At 47.0% G+C, this 27,047-nt stretch overlaps 4 protein-coding genes, 1 long non-coding RNA gene and 1 other non-coding gene across 12 annotated transcripts in view; 3 read left to right on the forward strand and 3 right to left on the reverse strand.

Moving 5' to 3' along the window:
• slc6a8 (solute carrier family 6 member 8) overlaps positions 1–2,763 on the reverse strand; it is a 23,640-nt gene extending 20,877 nt beyond the window's left edge. The window contains exon 1 of the mRNA XM_086213167.1: positions 1,543–2,763. Within this exon, the coding sequence (XP_086069293.1) occupies positions 1,543–1,867 (325 nt within the window). The 5' untranslated portion in view covers positions 1,868–2,763. The remainder of the gene's footprint in view (positions 1–1,542) is intronic.
• On the forward strand, positions 1,446–4,987 carry LOC147255440 (uncharacterized). The gene is made up of 4 exons (XR_015117837.1): positions 1,446–1,919; positions 2,007–2,072; positions 2,164–2,291; positions 4,224–4,987. It is a non-coding gene; the product is annotated as an uncharacterized LOC147255440 (long non-coding RNA).
• slc35a2 (solute carrier family 35 member 2) lies at positions 4,511–19,083 on the reverse strand. 4 transcript variants are annotated; one of them, XM_086213170.1, is made up of 7 exons: positions 19,007–19,035; positions 18,044–18,499; positions 16,358–16,540; positions 15,673–15,824; positions 14,848–14,970; positions 14,092–14,672; positions 4,511–5,787 (listed from the first exon to the last, which is right to left on the reverse strand). In XM_086213170.1, exons 2-7 carry the CDS (start codon positions 18,105–18,107, stop codon positions 5,760–5,762), a joined length of 1,131 nt encoding a protein of 376 aa, XP_086069296.1. In that variant the 5' UTR covers positions 18,108–18,499; positions 19,007–19,035; the 3' UTR covers positions 4,511–5,759. The 4 variants fall into 4 exon arrangements, with proteins under 4 accessions (XP_086069296.1, XP_086069297.1, XP_086069294.1 ...); XM_086213168.1 differs by lacking the exon at positions 4,511–5,787 and adding an exon at positions 9,378–13,553 and having other exon boundaries at positions 19,007–19,083; XM_086213171.1 differs by lacking the exon at positions 4,511–5,787 and having other exon boundaries at positions 9,377–14,672; positions 19,007–19,031.
• nol9 (nucleolar protein 9) overlaps positions 5,656–27,047 on the forward strand; it is a 28,397-nt gene continuing 7,005 nt past the window's right edge. Inside the window, exons 1-3 of one of the 3 annotated variants that reach the window (XM_086213166.1) lie at positions 5,656–5,809; positions 5,902–5,990; positions 14,841–14,961. The gene's annotated coding sequence lies outside the window, so the exon portion shown is untranslated. Of the gene's footprint in view, positions 5,810–5,901; positions 5,991–14,840; positions 14,962–26,177; positions 26,768–27,047 lie in introns of those variants that run through there. The other 2 variants (XR_015117835.1, XM_086213165.1) reach the window with 2 other exon arrangements.
• zbtb48 (zinc finger and BTB domain containing 48) lies at positions 19,644–26,447 on the reverse strand. 2 transcript variants are annotated; one of them, XM_086213164.1, is made up of 11 exons: positions 26,301–26,447; positions 24,860–25,563; positions 24,337–24,641; positions 24,154–24,259; positions 23,959–24,051; positions 23,803–23,889; positions 22,954–23,108; positions 22,732–22,868; positions 22,476–22,640; positions 22,303–22,391; positions 19,644–20,978 (listed from the first exon to the last, which is right to left on the reverse strand). In XM_086213164.1, exons 2-11 carry the CDS (start codon positions 25,538–25,540, stop codon positions 20,568–20,570), a joined length of 2,229 nt encoding a protein of 742 aa, XP_086069290.1. In that variant the 5' UTR covers positions 25,541–25,563; positions 26,301–26,447; the 3' UTR covers positions 19,644–20,567. The 2 variants fall into 2 exon arrangements, with proteins under 2 accessions (XP_086069290.1, XP_086069289.1); XM_086213163.1 differs by having other exon boundaries at positions 26,130–26,314.
• Positions 21,700–21,772, forward strand: trnar-ccu (transfer RNA arginine (anticodon CCU)). The gene has a single exon. It is a non-coding gene; the product is annotated as a tRNA-Arg (tRNA).

Consider the following 27,047-nt stretch of genomic DNA (forward strand, 5'->3'; position numbering starts at 1 on the left):
CAGACAGACAAATGAGTCTCCTGGCCGCCGCTCGCTTTGATAAATCAGGTGTGAAGTGGCGCCTGCATGAAGGACGTAACCTTTTCACACACAAAGTTTGCCGTTTGTCTGCGCAACGTGAGAACTGAACTTTCCTCCTGATTCTTGGTGATTTAACAGGAGTGTGACCTTCATCTCCTCGTCTTCAGTGTGAGAACACCCAGACCTTTTTCCTGGCTCCGCCCCCCACCCCCCCATTCTGACTCTGACCAGCTGAAACTGGCTTGCTGTGAAACGAACCTTTCAGGTGACGCATCTGTCCGTCAAAATGATGAGACGGCCATGTCCACCCATCCATCAGCACATTCCCTCGGTCACACAAACGCACAGAAGTCGTAAGGACAAACTGAAATGAACCTCAATCACAAACATTTAAACATTCTGATTAGACAACAGCCACCATGTGACACACTGAGTCACTGAGGGACACACTCGTCATGCGTTCTAACAGTGTGTGTGTGTGTTTGTGTGTGTGCTCTATTGCCTTCAAACCCTGACCACGCCGCAACACACCAAGTCCCAGCGTTCTTAATTTTCCAGCTTCCTGTCGTTAATCTCATCAGAACTCCATAAAGGAAAACCAGCGTGTTTGGAGTTGTTCGCTGTCGTCACAGCGACCAATTTGACCGGTCACATCAACATTGGAAGCAGCCGTCACGCGTCCTGGAGACTTTGTGACGATGTCGTGACCTAGACGCGAAGACAGTGATGATGTCGTGACCCTAGTCACCAGGACCAGACGCCGAGATGCTAATTGATCATTATGATGATGGCGGAGAGTCATGATGACACAAGTGGTGCCGTGAGCCCCATATGGCTATTAGAGCGCCATCGTGTGGCCATTTACACATTGATTTCATAGGTTTTCTCAAATACTGAATTAATAATTCGTAAACGCTGTCGCCATGAGCTTATTTGGTCTGAAACGCCGTCGGTCGCAACCTGCTGCCCCAACCTGCTGCGTGGAGGCGGAGCTATGCTTTTTGTTGCGTTCAGGGAACTTAGCGATCGGATGTAAGAAAACAGCAGGGAAATATTTGCTTCTTTGTTGTGACATCAAACAGCAGAACATCAAAGAGTCCAATGCTTTAATGAACATCTGACCTCCTGGATTTCAACCACCAAAACTCTTGAGCCATGCTGTCACTCAAGCGTGGCTCTGAAGTCCCGCCCACAACAATCAGTCAACAGCAAAACTGATGAACTTTCACCTTGGAAAACTTTTTTTTTCTGGTTTGACAGCAAAGTGTCGGAGTCAAACACCGGGCCTCATTCTGTTTTTTTTTCTTAGGTCCAAATTAAATAAAATGTGATTCAAAATTCAAACATTTGATTTGAATCTTGATTTCTTTGAAATCTGTCAGTTGATGCTGTACGGTAGGGAGGGGCCTTAAGGTATGGAGGGGGCGGGGCACACCTGCTGCCTCAAGCGCGTGTTGTGTTTGTGTGTGCGTGTGTGTGTGCGTGTGTGCGTGTGTGTGTGTGTGTGCGCGCGCGCCTCACCTCCTCCGTTCTTGTAGCACAGGTAAGGAAACCTCCAGACGTTGCCGAGGCCGACGGCGAAGCCCACGCAGGACATGATGAAGTCCATCTGTCGAGTCCATGTCTCCCGCTCCTGGTACCCCGGCCCCGTCCCCGTCACAACTCCTCCCTTCTTATCCGGCCCAGAACCAGCGGACCCCGCCGCCGTTGCCAGAGGGACGAGACTGCCATTGGTGGCTGCGGGAGGGTAACCGCCGGCGCCGTTAGACAGCAGGAGGTGGCTTTTCTTGGTCTCCTCCAGGAGACCCAGAGAGCAGGAGGAGGCGGGCAGAGCCTGCTTCTCCATGTAGGACTGCGAACCAACCAGGAACCAGTCAGTCAGAACCAGCCGGGAACCAGTCAGTCAGAACCAGCCGGGAACCAGTCAGTCAGAACCAGCCAAGGTCCAAAAATTCAATCTGTTTAATTCTTTAATTTCTTTCCAGGTGGATTAAACCGACACCAGTGCTAAACCAGTACCAGGACCAGTCCTTGCTGGTTTGAACAGTAATGTAAGTGTTTGGTTTTTTTCTTTCTTTCTTTCTTAATTTTGTCAGTTTATTTGATCAGTTCTGTCCTCCACGTGTCCCACAAACCCTTCAGAGGCCAGTACCAGGCAGCGGTTCGGATCCAGTACCTGACTGGAGCGCGTGTCTCCACCTCCTCGGCTTCTCTCCCGGTTCGGGTCTTTATTCCGAGCGGCGGCAGGTGGATCCACCGCAGCCGAGCAGGTTGGTTTTGATTCTCCAGAAACAGACAAAACAAACACACAAGCAAACAGCGGGACACAAATCTAAACGTCTAATGAACCGAACTGAGGAGGAAACGATACAAAGAAGGAGAAAATAAAAAATAACGGGAGTTTCACCGGGACTCGAACGGCGACCTTCAAAAACAATCCACGAAACACTTGAATGTGAGTCTGAAGAATCGCATGGGAACAGCGAGTCACGGAGGAGACGGCGGCCTGCGGGAAGACGAGGAGGACGTTGGGGACGGAGGGGACGCGGTCACGGTGGTGTCTCCCGGAGACACCGAGCGGCGCGCGGCTTCAGTCCCGGCAGCGGCGGAGGACCCGGCGGGGCTCCATCAGCAGGAGAAGAAGAGAAATGTTGGAGGAGCAGGACGCGTCCAGCGGATGTCAGCTGTCAAATGTCTCCTCGGAGCCGCGGCGGCTATTTAAAGTACCTTCGGTCTGTCTGTCCGTCGGTCCAGCAGCGGCTTTAAAGCGACCACGGGCTGCTGGTGACGTCACGCACGGCGCCCCGCCCACTGCAAGTCAGTCTCACCCTCTCTGACGTAATAAGGGTCCCCCTCATGTACCCACCTCTCTCTCTCTCTCTCTCTCTTTCTCTCTCTCTCTCTCTCTCTCTCTCTCTCTCTCTCTCACACACACACACACACACACACGGGTGTGCAGCTGTCCTTATTAGGACATTCCATTGACTTCCATTCAAACAGACAGCCAGACCTCAACCTGGAGCTCAGACCTTCTCTTCAGCCTCATCAGGGTCCAGCTCTCGGTTGCCTTAAAGGGACACCGCCACTTATCCTCCATCCTCCCCAGACCTGAGGCCAATGCTACTTAGCTTAGCACAACGAGTGGTGAATAAGAAACTTCCCCTAAAACTTATAGAGTTCCTTTAAATAACAACATGAAACATGTGACTGAGGAGGGCGTGTCCACGATGGTTGTTCCTCTTGCACTGGAGGCGTCAGGTTTCTTGAACTCATGGGACCCTTGTGACCCCTCCTGGGACAGAGGTGCACGTTCCCGTCCGAGTAGGTGTTGGCGGAATTTCACTGATATTCTATCAACAGTTTGGGGGGGTGGAGGTGAGCGTCCCAAAACACATTTTGCCTCCCTGACTCCCTGGCTGCTACGTCTCCACCACCTGTTACCCATAATTCATTGCTGCGCTCAGGCCAAGAATGAGTCAGTGGCCAGTGCTGCTATTTATTCATCTTGACAACTGCTGCTTCCGTTTGTTCCACAACTGAATGCCACTGGCGTGTCATCGGTGTCTCTGCCCCCCCCTGCCCATTGATCACCTGATCATCATCACTGCTTCTCAAAGCCGAGTCCAGTTTGACCTCATTGACAGAGAGGGTGGGCCAATCGCTGAAGGAAAAGCATTGTGAGCCATAAATCAACAGAGAGGAAGCGCTGTGGCACGGTGTGGAAGCCTGGCTAACCGGTGACCATCCCAGCTATGCCACCTCACTGATGTCTGTTTTCATGAATGGACGGCAGGTTACAACACGGACAAACAGAATCCTCACAAACCACCGAGGAAGTGTTCTGTTTACATCACCACCACTGGTGCTCCTGGGACGGGGAGGTCATTTGTAAACAAGGTGGCGTTCATGATCAGGAATGTTTGACTGTCACGGGGAAGCTGACGGTGGTTATGTTTTAATGATATGATATGATTGGGCAGCCAAGAGAGTTCTGACTAAAGCCTGGTGGAGGCCCAGGGGCCCATCTACCACCTGACTCAATAGCTGGAGTTGGCTTATGTCTTGGGCCTCACCTTTGTTTTGTTTAATTTAATCAGGAAGCTTTATTTTCACATTTGTTTGAAATAAAAGTCATCAGTTCTTCTCACTTCCTGGTTCCTGCCCTGATTCATTTGATAAACTATGATCTGGTTTACGTGCAGGTTCCTTCGCTCCTCTCTGAAATTGAAAACCGATGAAGCTACAGTGCTGAAAGTCTCTGTCTCCCCCTGGCGGCTGCAGGATCACACTGCAACCAACAAGTCTGTCGCTACCTCACCAAAATATCCTGATCGAAAGATTTCATCGGAAGGAATCAGCAGATTAAAGCAAATACTGAAATTCTTATAAAACAGTGAGATTGTTAAAACTGCAGTTGATAATGTGAATATCTGAATCTGAAGCAGGTTGATAGAAATACACATTTATTATTACAATTATTTTAATAATAATAAAACAAAGTTACAGAGGCAGTGTTTCTCAGGACACATTTGATGTTTACAGTCAGCTTTAGTTACCAACCATTTTACTGCTTTAATGAGATCTACTTTGTTTATATTCTATTTTTTCTGTTCAAAATGAGCTTAATGTGATAAATTATTATACTTATGTACACTTGGTTTATACTGAAAACACAGAAAAGAGCCTACTTGTTAAATACATTTATTTGAAATACGCTCATACTTGTACTGAGTGTTTACATTTGCAGATTATATAAAACAAATGCAAGATTCATGGATCAATTCATTCCTGAACCTTCAAATCCAAACCGAGCAATTTGAATAAAGTTTGTGATATCTGAATGTTGAAGTTTCCTGAAATTGTGAAAAAAGCTCGTTTCCATCAAGAGACTGAGACAGAAGGAAGAAAATTAACCACGGAGGGTACAGAACAGAAAACCACAACAAATACTCGATGAGATGATTTGAAATGAGCTCAAACAAGAAGGTTAAAGACATTTTTAATACTGTCGCCTGAATATAGCTGAGGAAGTTTCACAATAAAAGCTGTGAGGTCACTTTGGTGTTTCCTAGAACTTTGTCATTTAAAAAAATAAATACATTTAGATGAAATAAACTGACCTTTGAAACATGGAAAAGTGCCGACAAAAACATTTCTGAATGATTTTCTCCTGAAACACTATGGCTCTGTTTCAGTGAGGACTTTAAAATATTTGCGACTTAAGAGATCTCTATTTAAAATTGTAATCTCAGTTTGAGGAAAAGTGACTTTGTACTAATTTTTCACATTTAAAAATATAAAACGAAAAATACTTGGAAATCTTGACTGATGCATCAAGTTCTAACTGAATATAACATTTGAACTGAGTTTAAGTATCTCTGTTCTTGTTGAAATCATCTATGTTTGTGAAATAAGATTAAGCTGAATTTGTGTTTATTTCATTGAAATGTTTTACTTGTGGCTCCTGAGATCAGCGGCCATGCTAGCGGCTCAGCCACAGGTCAGTGCTAATAATGCTAATGCTAACGATGATGAACAGCCCGGGGCGACTCGCAGCCACTTCCGGCCGCTGCATCAACGCACAGAAATGTGGCCCTGGTCTGCGTGAAGCTGAGGAGTTTCTCTGGTTAAATGGACTGTGACGGACCAGGAGGTGAGGTCTCCCATAGCCGGCTGGTTAAAGATGGGGGCTTGAACCTTCAGAGACGCCCGAGGCGGATTCAGATCCAGCCATCCTCTCAGGATCCTTTCCGTTTACCTGGACACCTGTAGGACGGATAGAGAGGAGGTAGGAAATGAACGTAGACGAGAAGGAGGAAGTAGAAGGGGGAGGGTGTGTAGAGGTTAGACTGAACGGTTTTCTGCTGGAAACTAAACCAGGAGTCACGAGTGAAGAGAAGTGACATGCCGACCAGCGGGTTCAGACGGATCAGACACTCTTGGACAAACACCAAGATTGTTTTTTTGAGGTAAATATTAATTGTCTCAGTTCAATCAACTAGCTTGTTCACAACCAACAGGAACTCCCGAGATGCTAGCATCCCCCAAGCTAGCAACTTGCACCCCAGGATAGACACCAATATCCCTTGGCTAGTGACTCGAACATCCAGGATAAATACTAGCACCCCAGGGCTAGCCACTCTAATATCCATGATAAATATTAGCACCACAGGGCTAGCCACTCTTAATACCCAGGAGAGAAGCTAGCACCCCAATGCTAGCCACTCTAATACCCAGGATAAATACTAGCACCACAGGGCTAGCCACTCTTAATACCCAGGAGAGAAGCTAGCACCCCAATGCTAGCCACTCTAATACCCAGGATAAATACTGGCACCCCAGGGCTAGCCACTCTAATATCCAGGATAAATACTAGCACCACAGGGCTAGCCACTCTAATATCCATGATAAATACTAGCACCACAGGGCTAGCCACTCTTAATACTCAGTAGAGAAGCTAGCACCCCAATGCTAGCCACTCTAATACCCAGGATAAATACTGGCACCCCAGGGCTAGCCACTCTAATATCCAGGATAAATACTAGCACCCCGGGGCTAGCCACTCTAATATCCAGGATAAATACTAGCACCACAGGGCTAGCCACTCTTAATACCCAGGAGAGAAGCTAGCACCCCAATGCTAGCCACTCTAATACCCAGGATAAATACTGGCACCCCAGGGCTAGCCACTCTAATATCCAGGATAAATACTAGCACCCCGGGGCTAGCCACTCTAATATCCAAGATAAATACTAGCACCACAGGGCTAGCCACTCTAATATCCATGATAAATACTAGCACCACAGGGCTAGCCACTCTTAATACCCAGTAGAGAAGCTAGCACCCCAATGCTAGCCACTCTAATACCCAGGATAAATACTGGCACCCCAGGGCTAGCCACTCTAATATCCAGGATAAATACTAGCACCCCGGGGCTAGCCACTCTAATATCCAGGATAAATACTAGCACCACAGGGCTAGCCACTTGAATATCCAGGATAAATACTAGCACCACAGGGCTAACCACTCTAAATCATCAGAATCAGAATACTTTATTCATTCCCAAGGGAAATTTTGGATAGATACTGGCACCCCAGGGCTAGCCAGTCTAATACCCAGGATAGACTCTAGCACCCCAAGGCTAGTCACAATACCCAGGATAGATTTTAGCACCCTAAAGAAGGGGGGCTGAATGCTATCGACTTTGACCCCATGAATTGAACCCTGAAGCAAAGGTGGTTAAAATGTTTTATTTAGTATGAAGTATGGCTTGCTACTCTAATACCAAGGATAAATACTAGCACCACAGGACTAGCCACTCTTAATACCCAGGATAGAACTAGCACCCAAGACTAGCGACTCTAATACCCAGGAGAGAAGCTAGCACCCCAATACTAGCCACTCTAATACCCAGGATAGACTCTAGCACCCCAAGGCTAGCCACGCTAATACCCAGTATAGATGCTAGGACCCCAAGGCTAGCCACTATAATACCCAGGGTAGACTCTTAGCACCCCTAGGCTAGCCATGCTAATACAAAGGATAGAAGCTAGCACCCCAATGCTCTAATACCCAGGATAGACTCTTAGCACCCCAAGGCTAGCCACGCTAATACCAAGGATAGAAGCTAGCACCCCAATGCTAGCCACTCTAATACCCAGGATAGAGTCTTAGCACCCCTAGGCTAGCCACGCTAATACACAGGATAGAAGGTAGCACCCCAATGCTAGCCATGCTAATACCCAGGGTAGATTGTAGCACCTTGAAGAAGGGGGGCTGAATGCTGTCGACTTTGACCCCATGAATGGAACCCTGAAGCAAAGGTGGTTAAAAAGTTTTATTTTTCAGTATGAACACTTTTTGGTCTAACTTGCCCTCAAAAATATGGATGTTCGAGGTGTTAAATTTTTATAAACACGTGATTTTGAGATTTGTGAGCTGGCAATGAAGTTAAAAAGAAAAGAGTCTAAATTTCACCAGCAAGTCCTTCAATATTGTAAAGTGATTTATAAACACAGTTTTCTCCTCTCTAGACCCAAATTTGGTCATCAAAGCACTAACTGATTAAAAAAAAAATCATTTTATTTTAAGGGATGCATAGAGAAGATGGACGGGAGAGGTTACATATCAGACTTGGGTGATTTTAGTTATAAATACAATATTGAATGCTCCACAAATGACAACCGGGCTGGGATTAAAGCGATTCCTCAGGCTTTCATCAGTACGATGAAGGGAACTCTGATGTCCTCACCTAAACTGCTTACTCTGGTTTTTTGTTGTTTTTTTTAAGAGAAAAAAAAAAGTAACAAAAGTTTTTTGACATCTACGCCCACCAAAGAAGACTTTCCCTTTGCTCCTAAAAGAAAGCACCTTTTTAAGGAATATTCCACCTTGGTTGCCAAGAGATTTAGATGTAGATTCTTGAGTTTTCCTAACTCCCCTAAAGCCAAAGAGGTACATTTTTAAAACAATCAAGACATTTATCCTTGCTGTGAATTTTTCCAAGACTTGAATTTAACTTGGACAGTAATGAATGTGCGTTCTGTGAAACAGAAGTAGAAAAACTCCAACACCCAATGCTTTCTTGCAGTGTATCGGATTTGTTTAGGAAGGACTTTAAAAATTGGCTGTCCTATAATAAAATGGACGTGCCACCCTTGACCCCACATTTCACCATCTTTTTGAAGGAGCTTCGCCTTTTATTTTGAAACTTTAAAACCTATGAAAATGAAGAAAGCCCTGTTGCTGCGTGAAGGTTTATCAGCTTTTACTCTTGATTGATCCCCTGAAAGAACATGAAACAATTCCTTTTTTAATTTTATTTTCCTGATTATTGCTATGCTTGTATTTTTTTTTGTACCTCATACATGGAACGCTACGCTCAGTTTTGAAAGGAATAACTATTGTAATTGAATGCGCTTTTCTATTTTTAATTGGAATTTTACAATAAAAAAAAGTAGTTTCTAGAACCCCAATGCTAGCCACTGTAATACCCAGGATGGATGCTAGCGCTCCAGGGCTAGCCACTGTAATACCCAGGATGGATGCTAGCGCTCCAGGGCTAGCCACTGTAATACCCAGGATGGATGCTAGCGCTACAGGGCTAGCCACTGTAATACCCAGGATGGATGCTAGCGCTCCAGGGCTAGCCACTGTAATACCCAGGATGGATGCTAGCGCTCCAGGGCTAGCCACTGTAATACCCAGGATGGATGCTAGCGCTCCAGGGCTAGCCACTGTAATACCCAGGATGGATGCTAGCGCTCCAGGGCTAGCCACTGTAATACTAAGGCAAATTATTAAAAATTAAATGTCATTTCTTGACAAATGAGTGGGTGGGGGGGGGTCTTTACTGTATTTTTGTATTTCAGGTTGATCATTTAAGCTCGGAATACTTCATTGGTGAATAAATAGAACCTCTGATTTGTACAAATAGAACAGTACCAGTTTCTGGTGGTGAAACAGAAATCAATCTACTCTTAACTTGTTTTCAAAATTGAACTATTCATGCTTGAATTTCAATTTAATATTTGAACGTTCTCAGTCATATTCTTTATGGTTTTTAAGTATCAATGTAAAACCCATTTACTGGACTCAACTGATTTGACACAAATGTGTTCCTCTTTAGCCGACGCCCCGCCCCACCACCTAATTAATTCTTTATGTATATTTAAAAAATATTATGTATAATCACATATTGTATTTAGCTGTATTTACTGTGGACAAACTGAGACAAACTCCAGACTTGTTGAATCAATATGCTTGTTTATATAAAACTTTACCAAAAGAAGTATGTACAAGTTCAGAGGCATCAGTACAAAGTGCAAACGAGCAGTCGCTTCAGACAGACGAATTAACGGAATCAAGCACACAAGCTCCCAGACAGGAAGAGGAAGTTACACGTCCTCAGATTCATCCAGTGAAAGAACTACAGCTGCTAATGGATTCAACGCATGAAAAGCAGCTGTTACATACGTGTACGGTGGCTCGTTGGCGGCACGGAATTAATCTGATCATTTTAGGGTTATAAAACATTTCAGATACACATCACGTGTCCCGTCACAGCATACCATTTGTGAAATTAAAAAATTCTGATTCGTAGCTGTGAAAGTTGTTATTTTCTGAAGCGGTTGTACCGAAAAATCTAGCGTTGCAACTCTACCATGAATCTTAAGAGGACTTAAGTCACCTGCAGGTGGCGCTCCAGACCAGCCAGTAAAATGGAAACTCCCAACTGTTGGCTCTTAATTTTAAAGCTTTAAGAAAAACAAACAAACAAAATAACCAAAACGACTTCCTATTCCAGTTATTGGATGGAAAATAGCGGACAGCTTCTTTTTGCTCGTTATGTTTGGTTTAAATTTCGACGCAGGATAAAAACCCTCAATGGTTCACGACGACGAGCTGCCTGCGAAAGCCAACAAGTGACCAAGCCACAAATGACTTGTCTCATCCTGGTGAGGATCTTGTTATTCCAGAAAAATAATTTCCCCAAAACAAGATAAACATCTGACTTCCACAAGAAAACAGGATTTAAACAAATAAAATTACATTGTCATTTTCAGGAGTTGGTTATAACCACGCTGTCCTCATTCCAAGGTGATGTGATTTTCCCTCCATTCTGTCAAGGCGCCAGTTTAACTTTACAATCCTGGAATAACGGTGATAATTTTTAACAGAATTAAAAATGGTGAACTCAGAATTCAGCCTGATTGATGTAATCAGTACCTCCGGTTCGGACTTTATCTCCAGTTAAGATAAATACTGGATAACTTGATGGTGGTAGAGAGATCATCCCGTTATTGAGACACGCTGTCATTCCTTATTTTAGGAATATTTTTGTTTTCTTGAGACAGAAGTGATCAGTCCCTCCATCTTTAACCTTTACATGATCTCTTATCTTATCCCAATCCGTCACCCTGTGATGAAAGACACCGAACGTGTAAACCGATCAGATTTGTCCATCTCGTTCTGATGTCCAGGTGAACGTTTTTATTCTGTCTGGAGCGACCTGCCGAGCTTCCTCCTCCTCCTTTCATTCGACACAATGACAATCACATCACATAAACAACAGAAATATTCATATTTTCCCAGTTTTCATCCGATAAATGCAAACAACGTTGTTGTTTGTCCTCAGGCTGATTTGAGACGTCAGACGACGTCGTTGATTGCAACCATAATAAAACAGAGATTTGTCACTTTGGGAGAAAAAAAAAAAAGGAAAAGGTTGTGTTTTTCGTCTCCACATCGAGCTGCCATGCGTCTGAGATCAGGTGACCACAGGAAATAACGAACCTGATCATGGGCCAACGTCATGCTGTTTTTATTGTAATAAGCTGATCATAATGATGCTGAAATAAGAAAATCGTGATGGTAATTTACACAAAGAATGAATCTGTTAGTCAGGTCTGCCACCATGATGACAAGCCAACAATCTTAAAATGCTGGTTTTCTGAATGGAGTTCTGACAAGAGGAATTTGGATTCAGATTCTCGTTCGTTCTCACCTGAGTTCGACACGTTCAAATCCCGCCAACTTGTCTACTCCTCAACAGACGAGAGCTCTCTGGGAAAATGTCTTAAACTCTTTAATACCAGATTTAAGAACCTCCCCCAAACATGTGGCCTAATGGGGGTCAGTGTGTTGACTGCAACATGATGTGGTATTGTGATGATGGAGGCGGTAACAACCTCATCAGATACATTCATCATGTTGCTTGCAGACTCGACTGCATGGCGACCGCCATGTCAGGATGGGTGTTTGGGGCGTCCTTCAGATGTGTGGATAAACATTTCATCATTTCCTGCAGTGATGCGGAGACAGAAACACGCTAGCGTCTCCTCCCAAAGTGAAACGGCAACGTAAACAAGAAGCAAAACACGACGTCCCTCCAACCTGCCGCCAACTGAAACATTTAGGACGGCTTCAATCCGACGCCTGCGCAGGGCGCCTTTGACAACAAGACACATGTCAGACGTCTTCCACAACAAGGCACCTGTGCAGGACGCCTTCCACAACCAGACACCATCACAGGAGGCCTTCCGCAACGAGACGCCTGTGGCAGGAACACACTTGCTGAGCACAAACTCTGTAATTAGGATGACTCTTTGATGCACTGCTCAGTCATCAAGCACGCTGCAGCACCTCGCCAGCGCCTTTGGGACCTGACGGGTGCCACTTGTCCCTTGAACCAGAGAGGGGAAATAAACCTGCAGATTTGGCATGAACTCTGCTTAATGTACACGGCTGCCGCCATGCTAACACGATCGTATGGCTTCTGTACAGATGAGAAGAAAAGGCACCAATCACAACAGTCCGTCTGCAGGCCACCTGGTAACGGGGTTGCCACTGTCACCTGCAGCAGGCCGACAGCTAACAGAACACGTTTGACCTCCGTGACATTTTCACTGTGCAGCGTGACGCAACGCCACCTGCCAACCATCACACCAGAAACTTTCAAGCTTTAGCATTATTATCCTGCAACGCCGTCACGTCCAGGCATTGTTCGTCCTGCCGCTGGTCCGCTTTGACCCACCAACCCATCACATGACTGTGACTGGTTTTGTCAGCCAGTTCTGAGTGTCAGTGAGCGTCCTTATCAGCTGATATCGGCTGTCATCAGTGTCGGCGGTCATGATGGTCGGTTTCATCTGAAGATGGTAGAAAGCGTTCGGACCAAATTTACTTGTATGAATTAACACAAGGATTCAGCCCGACAAAACAAGACAAAACAAAAATAGTCACACCATTTTTTTGCCTGTCGTTACATTCTTCAAAATAATCCACCACCCGACTGATAAAATAACGAACTTGCTGTCTCCTCCGACTGAAGGTCTGAGACGCTGTCGTGTCTGGGTCATGACATCATCACAGCGTCTCCAGTGTCTGTCTCACTGTGATTTCATCGTAATAAATTGGATCAAAACGATATCATGTGGGTGATTTGGACGAAGTATAAATTCATGATTTGGCAGGTGTGTTGCCATGACGACAAGTTAAAACCCACTGTTTTTTCTGAATGTCCCTATCGGAGTGAGAGCCCCACCAACAGGAACTTTGCTGCCAATTATGTCATTGAGTAAAAACAGTCATAGCACCCTCTGGTGGCCAAACTGGGATAACACCATGATTTCTGGCTCTTTGAACCCACCGACACACATCTGATGAGCCGGCATCAGCTGATAATATCAGCCAGTTAGAGGAGGAATGGTTCCGTCCACGGATGGTTACACGAGACGTATGAGGTGTAACAGCAAGCTGTCATGGCAGCACATTGTGAATGTCTGATGAGTTCATCAGATTAGCTGCAGACTGACGTCCTCCAGGACAAAAACAATAATCAGTCACTCGTCAATATCAGCGTAAGGCGTTCGCTCCTCCAGTTAGTCAGAGGTTTAAGGCAGAGAGGCGACATGACGGACAGAGAGACAGACAGCCGGTGGTCAGGTGGCTCCTCCTCCTCCTGTTGTGCTTTGAGAAGTTAGTCTGTTATGTGGACGGCCAAGGGAGGAGACGCTCTGCCCCCTTGAGCTCTGAGACGGAGGAGTAGAGGAGAGGTTAGTGTTAAAGGTCGTCTGCGAAAGCAAAGAAGGAGCTTCTGCTTCAGGGCAAAACAAAGAAGGAGCTCCCGCTTCAAAGACGTTTCAGGTTTGAGGGGGAAAAAGGTTCAGGAGGCTACAATGGCGAGCAGAGAACAGAAGTGCTGAGAAGCAAGTGTCTCCTCTTGACCTCCACTTGTCCTCCCCGGTCAATTTTCAGTTCAAGATGTCAGGGGAAGGTCAGGGGAGGTTAGCGGGAGTGACGACCCAGAGAGGTTCAGGGGGAGAAAACGAGAGGAAGTGCAGAGGTCAGGGGTCAGGTGAAGGCAAAGAGGAAGAGAAGGAGGTCTGCAGAGTCAAAGGTCAGCAAGGAGTCAGACAGAGGGGATATCAGTAAAGATCAGGAGGAGGAAGATAAAAGACCCGTGGCGGTGACTGTGAGCAGTTGAAGCTCTGTCATTCTTTGACCTCTGACCCCACTGAGAGCAGACAGGAAGTGAGAAAGAGGGAGAGTCACTTCACCAGCACTGACTTTGGCAGAAACGTCTCCATCTCGGCGCCACCGTCCGTCCTTGATGATACCGAGGAAGATGAGGAGGAGCCTGGAGATGAGGAGCCGGCGGTCGATTTGGGGAGGCTGTACATGTAGACAGCGCCAATGACAAGCCCCGCCCCCGCTGTAAACAGGAGGTCCACATGGAAGCTGAACAGGTACACTGACATCACCGTGGAGACGATGATGGAGAAGGAGGTGGCAAATCCCTTCAGGATGTTGTCGGCGTATTTCACCACCACAGCGACCAGCAGTCCGCCAAACGCCTGGTTGAAGATGACGCCCCACACCATGTTTGTGTAGCCGAACAGGAAGCCTTGCTCAGCAACAGCGGCGCCATCATTCCACCACAGTCCCAGCAAGCCCAGTGCTGTGCCGAAGATCCCCAGCTGCACATTTCGAACCCAGACAGAGGCAGAGCTTCCCTTCAGGATCTTCTCGAAATAAACGCCAGCAAATCCTGACGACAGGCAGCTGATCACCACGGCAACCAGGCCCACCATGTAGTTCTGACTGGAGCTTTGTGACGTGGACGCCTCCTTGTTCCCCTCCTGCTGCACCTGCCAATCAACCAAACTCAAGATCAAAACTTGCCCAATGACAAATAAACTGGAGAGCACCGATGGTTACCTCATTAAAACCAGACAACGCCGTTTCCATCCGTTTTTAATCTGATTTGTTTAAAACGAGCATTTTCGAATATTAACGATGTTTACTTGACCAACCAGGACCGACCTGCACGATGGCGACGCCGGCGAAGAGCAGCAGCAGAGAGACCCACTGAACCCTGGACAGGGACTTCCTCAGCATGGAGACGCTGAACAGCGCTGTGGTGAGGATCTTCAGTTGGTAGGTCACCTGACGGAGGACAGAGCGCCGTTAGCACACGTCAGCTGATGCTGTGATGACGGCAGTTTAAAAAAAAAAAAATCATCCTTCCAGTTCCTAAGATGAATTTCATCCGGTCTTAAAGACACCGGACGTCCATATATGGAAATGAGGCGAATGTTGAAGGTAGCAGAGTAACATTGATATGGAATCGTGTCTCTGCGGCGGCAGGAGGTCAAAGACAGATTAAGACGTCTACAGTCCATTTCTGCTGATGACTTCATCTCCCCGCCACCAGAACACAAACACCGTTAGCTTGCAGGATTCGCTCCGTTTGACACCAACAATTAAAGTACTTCAGGCTCTTGCTGCTAATCATGTAAGCTGCACGCATTCCCTCTTCTCTGCCATGAATCTGGTTTTCTTTGCAAAACGTTGCACACACAAGCGCAACCGTTTTAAACCAACCAACTGACTCAACGCTACGGCTGATAATTTACGGACGGTCGAGTGCTGGCGGGCGTCCAGTGCCGCCGAGTAACACCTTCAGAGTTGCAAGACAAAGAGTAAACAAGCGCCACGTCATCTGGGAGTCATGTGACTGATGACAACAGGAAATGTCTTCTACGTGATATTTCACAGGATTGAGACACTCGAGGAGTTGTTGAGGTAATAAACCTGTCAATAAATCAGTGGGCAGATATGACCAGATGGGCGTGGAAGGTTTCTGACCTGGAAGGTGGCAGCTGGCAGGTTGGAGATGGCGACATACTGCAGGTTGTTCTGCAGGGTGTAGATGAGTGAAGGAACGGCCAGTTTCAGAGTGTCTTGGTACTGAAACACCACTGAATCGACCAGGAAGTACGCCGTCTGCATCACGCTACCTGATGGACCACCACAGAAGGAGAGAGACAGAAACAGTGTTGATCAACCCCGTTGGTGTGAATGCCGATGAGTCCGGCGAGGAGATTTGACATTCAAACTTCCTGCATCACACGTCAACACCACGTTACCCATGAGTCTCTGCTGCTGTTGCTATGGTGAAAAGCCTGTTCTGAGTCTGTGGATCAATAAAAATTTAAGCCATTTTAACTTCTGCCCAATTTCGCTCCTCACTGTTCCTTCGACTGGTCAGCGTTTCACTGGGGGGGAACTGCCATGATGTCACAGCCTGCATCTTCTTCTTCTGCACTTCATAACCTGTTGCTGCGGCTCACAGAGACCCAGCGTGCATTTGGTTTTTGAAGCAGCCGATCAGCTCAAATGAGATGACCTGAGTGATTCCTGCAGCAGTTCCATGTGGCGCTCTGGGATTGGCTGTTTGGACTCGTCATTAGGGGAAATGTTTCAGAGGACGCGAGAACGTGACCATCACTAAATGAGCATCATTAACGGCACCGCTCAGGCGGACTCTCACATTTCTTCTGCAGCAGGATGATGAGGAGGCACGTCAGGACCTTCAGGACCTCCGCCATGACCACAGCGGATGTTGCAAAGAAGTGGTCGCCGGGCAGCGTGCGGACGTAGCGGATGCTGAGGATGAGCGATGCATTCTGGACCACCAGCACAGCCAGACTGATGTACTTCAGCCTCCGGTTGACTGCAGGGAGACAGAAGCCACAAATCACACCAGGGAAGATTCTTCCGGCCCGGCGGTGATGTCACCGGTGCAGGACGACTTCTGCACTTAAGAGTTGCTCTGGAATAACACTTGTGTTCAGACTTCAGCAGCAAACAGTGACACTGATAAATGACACGTCGGACTGTTAAAGGAGTTACCAGATCATTTCACAGAACCTTCACAAACTTCTAGAACTCCCGGTGGAGTAAATAAGTTCCAGCGCAATTTATTTGCTGAAAGCCCCGTCACCACACAACTGAAGTGTGACTGGATTCAGACGACTGGTGGATTCAAGAGAGTGTGTAAGCTACTTCTACTTAGGAAATGAACTCAATTTCAAGCAAACTTAAGCATATACATTCAAAAAAATTCAATGAAAAAAATCAAGTAAAAGTCATGAAGCCGTCATGGAACGCAGGTAAAATATAAAGGATCAGGTGTTGGTCATCATGTAGCTCGTTCATTCTCATGATTCACACACACACCTTTTCAAATGTAGTTATCAAAAGTTAGATTTTACACTTTCATGCGCTGAAATAATAGCCTTCCAATGGGAACTTAATCTTGTACAACGGCAGATTTGCCCGAGCATCTGATGATTACAAAGATAATGTTGGCCGCAGCGTCTACTTCAAAGCGAAACTCTAAATTTGTGATGTTGAAACAACAACGCTTTTCCATCGAAAAGGATAATTGTGAAATAATTGATGAAATATTTCATTTAGAAACTGTAAAGTTTCATGTTGAACAAAACATCTCCCAAAAGCTGTCATACAAGTGTAGGTCACACCGTTAAAAATATTCTCCCTCTGAGAAAAGTAACTTTACTGCAGTAGTTTATGTACCTCGCAGTGCCAACTTTGTTTTCATTATGCAGTTATTAACAAGTACATAGTATGAATGCGGATGAACCTGACTGCCCAGCACCAACACAGGAATGAGTGTGTGTGTGTGTGTGTGTGTGTGTGTGTGTGTGTGTGTGTGTGTGTGTGCTGACCATAAACCCCACCTGGGACAAACATCCACGTCACCAGCAACCCAACCTCGTACTCTCTTACCTTCCTGATTATCAAACCTGTTTTTTTTTTTTAAATTGATCTTATTAGCCTCATTAGCAAACACCCAAGTTTAGCCTCCAGTCTTAACAAATAGCAACACTGGATTCTCACGAACATACAAAACTAGTAACCAGGCATAACTAGTAACTTACACGCCGACAGCTACTTAACCCTGGAACTCCGGCAAATTACGAACTTCATCGCTTACAATTAATAACTTCTATTAGTGTGTTAATATTCGTTAATCATCTAACTGGCTAACTTTTTTCTGAACGTCTTCAACAAGCAAGTTAAATGTTGGACGAGTGTAGCTGCTAGTTAGCTAACATGTACCTGACAGCGCTAACTGACAAACCACAACATTCACCTTTATTTCATCTTATCGGAGCTCTCCGACTCTCGGCCCCCCGGGCTCTCCGTTTACCTTCATTCTGACTCCGGCTCGTCGTCTTCTCCTCCACCGCCTGGCTGTGGTTTCCTCCGGCCATGCTGAGCTCCCACTCACCGCCCGCTGTCGGAGCTTTCACCCCGCTGTTTGCTCAGCTAACGCCCCGCTAGCCTCTCAGCTAGCTCCAGCTCACCGTGTGGATCCAACTACCAGCGCCGACTTCCGGGTCGTTATTAGGGCTAACGTGACGCGAAGCAGGACTGGCAGGTGGAGAAAGTTTGAACAGGGGATGGCCGAGAGTGTAGGAGACTGTGGAGAACCCCCCAAGACCACCCGGATGAAACAGTCCGATTAGTAGCTGCGATGATCGGGACTGAAGGCACCTCCGACCACCGCTGCACAGATAGCAACGGCACCGACAGGAGGCACCACTGTGGCTGGGTTTCCTGAGCTGACCGTTGGAGGAATCATCTTCATGTCGACTCAGGATATCTCAATTTGAAAAATAAATAAAATGAAAAGCTTAGTACCATTTGACGGGCCACTTAAAACTTCACATCTCAAATATTCTGACAGGTTAAGTGTGAACAGAGGTCGAACTGTGAGGAGATCATTTGGTGGTGCAGTGGTCAGCACTGTGGCCTCACAGCAAGAAGGCTTTGCATTCGAGTCCCGGCTCGGGCACGGGATCTTTCTGTGTGGAGTTTGCATGTTCTCCCCGTGTCTGCTCCCGCTTCCTCCCTCAGTCCAAAGACATCAAGAGGGGTATTCTGATTGAATTCTCTACATTGACTTAATGTATAAGCGGACGATGGACGATGGCTTTCTCAAGTGCCCATATAAAATGTTCTTTCAATTTTATCTGTTCTTGCGTGGCAGATTATATTCTAGCTGGAGGTTCAACAGATGGGACAGAATAGCGCTGTGAGAGTGAGACCTCCTCCCGTGTCATCCTCCTAACAGGGAGGAATCCTATTGGCTGCCGGGTTAACGGCTCACCTGTATGGGACGCCTCAGTGCTCGAGCTTCACCTGCTGGATGTCCCCCTGCAGCTGCGCAGGCGCATACGGCTTCCTCTGCTTGGGATAATAAGAGTACGAGTTTTGGAGTTAAAAATCTCATTCGCAATCATCGCGATGCTACTGACGATTAACAGGTTGGCATACAAATGAAAGAAAACTGAGACTGAACCAGATTCAAACATCTCAGGTAAACAGTGATGGAGTTTCCCCTCAGCAGGAAGGTTGGGCTTCTCCCTCCACCTCCTATCTGACGGGGGCCTGTGCTACGAAGCAGGAGGGAGGTGTAGTGAGATCACACCCACCTAAAAACGCGAAATGTGATTGGATAGCACTAAAGGGGAAGAGAGAAATAGTCCCGCCTCCTGCATGCTACTATTTTTTCTTCTCCTCCAGAGTTTCTGTGTCAGAGTTCTAAACTGAACACTGCCAGTAATCACCTGGACGACGAGCTCCGCCCCAGTGGCAGCATCTTTGAAAAATCAATGTAATAAACTTAAAAAAAAAAGATTCACCCTTTAAAAAAAAACGGTGAGAGGAATGAAACGTTTGCAGGGATCTGAATCTTTTCCAGCCAATCAAAACGTACAAAACATTACATTATATTACATAATATTATTTATTTATTTACTCTTCAAGCTTTCGTAGTTTCAACCTTCTTAAGTTTCAGAACGTGGCAGGATTCTAACCCCTGAAGCAGGAGGCATTTCCCACGTGGCCTTGCCTGCCCGTCCTATCGTGGTGGACCGTAGTTAACTGAACCGCGGAGTCTTAACAGCGGCGCTCGTCAACAAGTTTGTAATCACACTTGTTCATACTGCCAAACCCCCAATAACACAAGTGAACAAAGACGGTTTATTACTGATTGGCTGGCTTCGTAACAAGGCCACGGTTCACATTCAAGCAGCCCTCACATGCACACAGTTCACATGCTGGATTAGGAACTACGGACGAGTGGGAATTCAGTCCTAACGAAGCTGACGGTGCACCTCTCAATGCTTAAAGCTGTCGCGTAAACACAAATGGTTCCAGTCCTTCAAACTGACCCTTCTGAGGTGCCTTGACCGCCGCCGCCGCGTCAGCAAGGTGGGGAAAAACTGACCTTCCAGTCACAGCTTGACCTGTTCATGCCACGCCAGAGGTCAAGCAGCCGACAAACAGATAATAACGGGTGGAAAAGGTTACAGGCTTCACATGTATGTTCCTTGATTATCTCAACTACTGCAGGTGAGGCTGATGTCATCAAACATGGCGCCAGCGAGACAGGGCACAGCTGAGTTGAAGTCCTTTGGATGAGCGTCTCGGCGAGTAGGGAAAAGGGGCAGTGGCCACAGTCGCACTCTGATTGGGTCAGAATAACATTCTGAGCGACTGAGATGACGGCCGTGATTTTGACTGACAGACTGAGACGAGAGCCAGGATTCTGGATAACTTTGATGCTTTGTGACATCACACACCCATGACCCCACCCCCCACCTGATGTCATGAACACCGCTCTAGTACAAACATACTGGTCCTCTCTCCACCAGCGCCCGCCGTCCTCAGGTGTTGCTCTCTGACATGTTCTCCACCATCCCCTCGTACTCAAACTCTTTCGAGACCAGTTGGCTTTGCTGCAGGACCTCTGGCATGGAGAAACCCTCCACCGCCTCCACCTGGCCCAGGCTCTGGTTGGACACCACCTCGTCCATCGTGGCGCCGCTGGACTCGATCACCACTCTCACTATGCAGCTGGAACTCAGGCCTGTCGCGGAGTCAGGATCCGGGTTTGCGGGATCCCGAACGAGAGACGTCTCCTCCTCCGCCATCAGCGAGGCCTCCACTGTTTTAGTCGCTTCGTTCTCAACGGAACCTCCGTCCACTTCCTGTACAATCACGTTGCGTAGTTTCCTCTGCCGGGGGTTGTAGTTCTCTGTGCGTTTGTGGATCTGAATGTGGCGTCGCAGGTGAGCCTGGAGAGAGTAAAGACGAGAGACCGATGAGCTTCACTCCCACCGGCGAATAAAGTAGCAACAAGTGGTCGGAACCTCAGTCAGCTGACTGGTTAGAAGGTAATCAGCAGCGTTTTAGATAATTACTGTCGCCACCAACGACTCAGCGCTTTCCTTTGTCCTGTGACAGAATAGAGCGGAACGAACAATAGCATGGACCGAAAGAATAACATAAAATCAGTTACTGAACACAAAGCTGGAACAAATACAATTAAAGCTTAACGACATCATTATAATTTTGTTGGTCTGTCCTGTAGAAAATACCCACCTGTACTTCCTCTATATTGAAATTTTTTTTTTCCCTTTTCGTTCTTAAAAAAACAAACAAAAACAAAACACAGGCCATGAAAATCCAGAAAATTTAAATTTTATGGAAAAATTCACCATCGGTAAAAATTTATTCATCTACTTTTTGCATAGAAAAAGCAACTTTTAGGTGGAATGTTCTTTAAAATACAGTGAAGAGGAAAAACTGCTGGGCGTTACAGAGGACAAGCGGCGGCGCCGATGAGTCGTATCTTTAAGCGTTCCGTCCGTCCCGTTCTTGTTATCGTGACGCGCATCGTACAAATGTCCCCCGAGACTTGGGAGAGAGGAGTTTGGTGGTCAAGTTCACGTCACGGAGGTGAACGGCTTCAACTGCGACCAGGGAGGATGGCTACAGCAACGGGGTACAACATCAGCCCCAGTGGCCTAATGGATAAGGCACTGGCCTCCTAAGCCAGGGATTGTGGGTTCGAATCCCATCTGGGGTGAATGTTACACACGTACAGTCATCATTAAGGCACCAGACGATGAACTTGTTAATGTCACGACTCTGAGGTATAAAAACAAAGACGGATGAACTGGAATGTTGGTGGAAGCCATGGACACATATCCCATGTCTGCTCCGTCCTTGTTAACGCAACATGTCTGGCCTTGTGAAGGGATTCCTACAAACGTCCACAGGGAAACTTGAAGGATTTTGGCGGTCAAAGGTCAAGGTCACTGTGTCAGGCGCACGTCAGGGTCGGCTACAACATGTCTACATCACATCACTCAGACTTTTTTTTTTCCCAATTATTGTTTGACGCCTCTCATAAAAAAACAACAACCTGAAATCACAGTTACTGACACAAATAAACATGGATGCACCCAGGCAGCTTCCAAGCTCCACCCCCCTCATCCAAATATGCTCAATTCTGCCGCCAAAGTAACAAACTTGACGCTTCAAACCATCAGCTCATAAAGAATTCAGTGTTGAGATGGTGGCTTCTCCCCGCCGAAGTGGTGACTATCAGCCTACCTGTCGGGTGAACTTGTAGCCGCAGTCTGCACACTCAAACTTCCTCATCCCCTTATGGCGACGCAGGTGGACACGAAGTTGCTCTCTCGCTGGGGAACGCAGGAAAGCAACAATAAGCCAGGGCTTGATTCCTTCTCCGCCGACGTCAAGGCGCTCAGGCATTGTAACGTTACCTTTGAAGGTTTTACTACATATGTGGCAGCAGTGGGGGCGGCCCTCCTCGTGCTTGCTGGCCTTGTGGCGGATGAGGGCCCCCTTCTCAGTGAAGCGCTGCTCACAGACGTCACAGCTGAAGGGACGCTCGCCGGTGTGTGTGCGGTGGTGTTTGTCTAGACTTCCTGACACATTAAACAGAGAGCGAGTGTTTGGAGCTTCGCCACGGTGCATTTGTTAATGCAGCGGCGCTTGATGAGGACGGGCGGTGATTACCTTGCGTCCTGAAGGTTTTGCCACACAGGTGACACTGGTAGGGTCTCTCTCCACTGTGCACACGCAGGTGCATGTTGAGGTTGTTTTTCTGAGAGAACGCATGGTTGCACAGGCTGCATACGAAAGGCCGCTCGTTTCTGCGAGGCGGAGAGAGAGACGCTGAAAGTTGACACAGGCTCCCACACCCTTTAGAAAGCACGGTGATCAAAGCGGCGCCTGTACCTGTGGATGGCTTTGATGTGCATCTGCAGGCCGTTTCGACTGGAGGCTCGGTGGCCACACTCCTCACACACAAACGGCTTCTCGCCTCGATGTTTGGCTGCTTCGTGCACTCGCAGCTCCGACCGCGTTAAGAAGGTTTTGGGACACTGCGGGCACTGAAAAAGAAACAAGAGCTTCAGCTGATGGCCGTGGGAGGGCCGGGAGCGCCCTCTAGTGGGAGATGCAAGTTCATTTGTTGTTTTTAGTTTGTTTAAAAAAAATAAATAAAAAGGAATCACCAGTAAATCAAAAAGCCATCTTCAAACATCATTAATTTGAGATACCAGGTAGGGGTGTGGTGCATAATGGAAAAGTTCCACGCCATCGTTAAAAAAATCTGGCTGCTTTTATTGTATTTATTTATCTTCAGGGCTCCAGGGAGTGGTGTCGGAGTTCTTTAATAACCCTAAAAATAGATTATGTGGTTACAATAAAATTGATTAGCCAACATAATTTGGGATGTTTCTAACGAGTCCTGGCCTGCTGCTTGAAGTAGAAAAGGTTGAGAAGCCCTGATGGAGGCCCGGGGTGCCCCAACCTTTCAGCTCAGGAGCTCCAAAATAAAGGCGACAGAAAGTTGTTGATCCCCAGGTTGGTCGGCAACAGGACACGACACAACCTGAGCGTCCCTTTCAGGATTATTCATTTGACAGCTTTTAAAATCTGTTAAGACTTCTGGAACTCATCTCGCAACGCCCCTCGCGACCCCACGTTGGGAGTTTCCGGTCTAGACTACGAGACCTCGATTACAAAAAAGGGACTTGATGAAAGCAACTGTTAAAAAAAAAACAACACAAAAGTGACACTTACTGCGTGTGGCTTGGGAGAACCGTGGACCTTCATCATGTGAAACGTCAGGTTTTTCTTGTAGATAAACTGTTCGGGACACGTCGAACACTGAAACAGATGGACATGTCAGTGGAGCTGCTTGTCCTGTGTGGTGTGCTTGTTGGCTGAAGGCGGCACCTTGTAGGGCATGTCTCCTGTGTGTGAGATCACATGCACTCGGAGCTCTTCTTTTCCTTTAAATGTTGCAGAGCAGGTCAGGCACGGGTACGTCTGGAAGGAACACAAACACTTCATAGAACCTTGATACTTGATACTGCATTCATACAATGTGTACGTCCTCATCAGTACTGCTGATAGTTCTTTTGTACCCACCTGTACTGCAGCACAGTTTCTGAACTCATGTATCACAAGGTTCTCCTTTCTGAAGTATCTCTTTCCACATTTAAGACACCCAAAGGGTCTCTCACCTGTATGCCGTCTAGGACAAATACAGGAGGGGTTAAATGCGGTTCTTGTCAACACAGTTTTAAAGGACAAAGAGCTGTGAGGGTCTACCTGTTATGGACTTTGAGGTAGTATTTGCTCTTGAAGGATTTGTCACAGATTGGGCACTGCACAGAGTCGCTCTTGGAGTCTTCCTCCACCGTTTCACCGTTTGCACTTTTGTCTGATTTGCTCTGGGCCTTGCGCCTGCGCGTCGCTGATGTAGACGGCACTGAGGAACTGGGCTCATCGACAGGTACATACTCCTCATCAGAGTCTTCGGGGGTCCTCTCAAAGTCCCTGTCATTGTCTCCCTCCGCCCCTTCAGTGAGGGGGCCAACACTGTTTTCACGTAGGGCAATCTGCCACTCGTGTATCTGCAGGCAGAAGACAGGAGCAGTGATTGGGGTTGTCATGATTCTGAAAGGCCTCCGACACTGACGGACACTGCAGAGTGTGAAGGTCTGGATCTGACACCACATAATCTACCAACACTGAACCAGGACACTACTGCTTCCCCGTTAGCTCAATGAACTCTACAGCGGTTCAGGTATCTGAAAAGACAGAGTGGTATCAGAACGTCTCTACTGTCTACCTCGGTGGCACCGGTTGGCTGCTCTGGCTCTTGATGCTCCACTTCACCACGTCCTTCCTCCCTCTGAGCAGGCTGGACGTTCTTGCTGGTGTTTTCATTGGCTGTAAAATCAGTGGCGGCGTTCTCATCGTTGACGAGTCGCCTGGGACCTTTGACTACTCGACCAGAGCGGGTGATGGTGGTGACGGTGGCCATGTCAAGACTAGGCTCCTCTTTAGTGACTGTAAGCTGGTTCTCTCCCGAGGCTGAAGAACAGGGTGTATTTGAATCTGGTTTGGACTTTCTGGGTCGACCTCTCTTGCGCTTTAAGGGAACAGCAGTGTTCATCGAAGATTCCTTGAACCGCTGACAGAGTTCAAGGGCCTCTGGGACACACAGGCTGGTGGCTGCATTCTGAACCTTGTCCAGGTTCTCCGGGTCTAGCCTCAGGTCTCCGGTGTAGACGTAGTCCAGCAGCAGCTGTAAGCCATCGTCTGGGCACTCTTGAAGGCAGAACTGCACACATGGTGCAGGGGGCGTGTTGGACTGCTGGAAGAGCTCACTGAAGCAGGCCAGGATGTTACGGTGGGCAACGTGGACCCCCCCACCTCCCACATTCAACACTGCATCACAGAACCTCCCTGCTGCCCTCTGCTGGTTCAGAGAGGACAGGACACGCAGGGCATGGTCAGCAGCAAGCATGTCTCCAACCTCACTGTGCACCGCTGCAACATATCACAAGAGCGTGTGAATATTAATACATAGCACATGCAGTATTTGTCCCAGAAGACCCTTCGACGCTCTCATGCATGTTTTCCTACAACCTTGAATACTCAGTTTAAATTCTGAGGTCTGAGCTAAATGTGGACATCTTAATTTGCACTCTGAGGGCCACTGCAGACCAGGACCAAGTCCAAACTTTTGAATTATGTCATAACCTACTGAACCATGAATACTTAAATAATAAGTGTTGGCAAATGTTTGCACAACATAAGATACACGGTAAAGGGGGGGGGGGGCTTCAAATATTTATATTATAGATAATGTAATAAGATATCATAAGATATTTTGTTTAAAATTTTAAAATGTAGGGGAGTTTACTGGATCATTCCTGGCATCAAATGATGTCATTCACATGTTAAAAAATAAACAGCAAACTAGATTAACGTTTCGGCTGGCGTATCAATCATGTCAACTACAATGACAAACACGGAATTCTCAGTAACACAAGTTGTCCTCTCCCCTCGCTACCTGCGCACCTCGACGTTTAACGTTATTTCCTCACACAAACCTTTAAAGACGCTCCCTTAGCGCGGCTCCGAGCCGCCAGCCGCACTCGCACACTCGCCTCTGCCGGCCGGATGAAAACCTATTACCTGGCCGTATTTGCTCAATTGCTGCAATTCATCTGTTGCAACGGCAACGTTTGATGAAAATAATAGCAAACTCAAGCTACATTCACCTTGTTTTCGCTTCTTGTAGGCCCCTAGATTGAGAAGGAAGAGGATGTGACGCAGTTACGCGACCGAACTCCGGAATAGACATTGCTTGTCCGTAAACAACAACATACACGATATTAACAGCATAATAGCTAAAACAAATGTATTGATTGTGGTCATGTTGCATTTTTATGCCATTTAATATTTAAGTGAATGTGCAATACCGTATAACAACTTTGTGTTATAACTTTCTCGTACATAAAATCACTCCGGGCAACACCATAGTCGGCCATCTCATTACGGCGCCTGATCGTAGCGGCTCACACATGTTAGCTAGCCCGCTAGCAGCGCTGTATCAACAGCAGACCCGCACATTATTTAAAATATGCGTCCGGTTGAAAGACTAGAGTGATAACTACAGATCTGCAGTCTTTTCCCTCAAGCGGCGGGGTTGCCTTCCCCGCACAGGAGCAGCAACATCAGCTAGCAGGTGTGTAGCAGCCTTCGTCCGTAAGGTTAACATCAGTTAGCCCTGGCAACTTTAAAGTGTCCGCTGCTTTGTTGCCTGGTTGATCTTCAGAAGAGGATGTGTTTCCACTAGTCTGCCTTTGTGGTTTGAGAAAGTTAAATGTTGCAGCGGTGCACCTCAACCAGCTCGTCCTGTGTCTTAGCATAGTTAGCTTAGCGCTCCGGTGCTGTCAAACAATGAGGCTTCTGCTGCTTCATTTTGTGAAGGAATGTTTCTGATTATTCAGTACATGGTCCAGTGA

Source organism: Aulostomus chinensis, chromosome 9 (genome assembly GCF_037954235.1).
Source record: "Aulostomus chinensis isolate RoL2024-O1b breed Wild chromosome 9, RoL_Achi_v1.0, whole genome shotgun sequence".
NCBI classification, from domain to species: domain Eukaryota; kingdom Metazoa; phylum Chordata; class Actinopteri; order Syngnathiformes; family Aulostomidae; genus Aulostomus; species Aulostomus chinensis.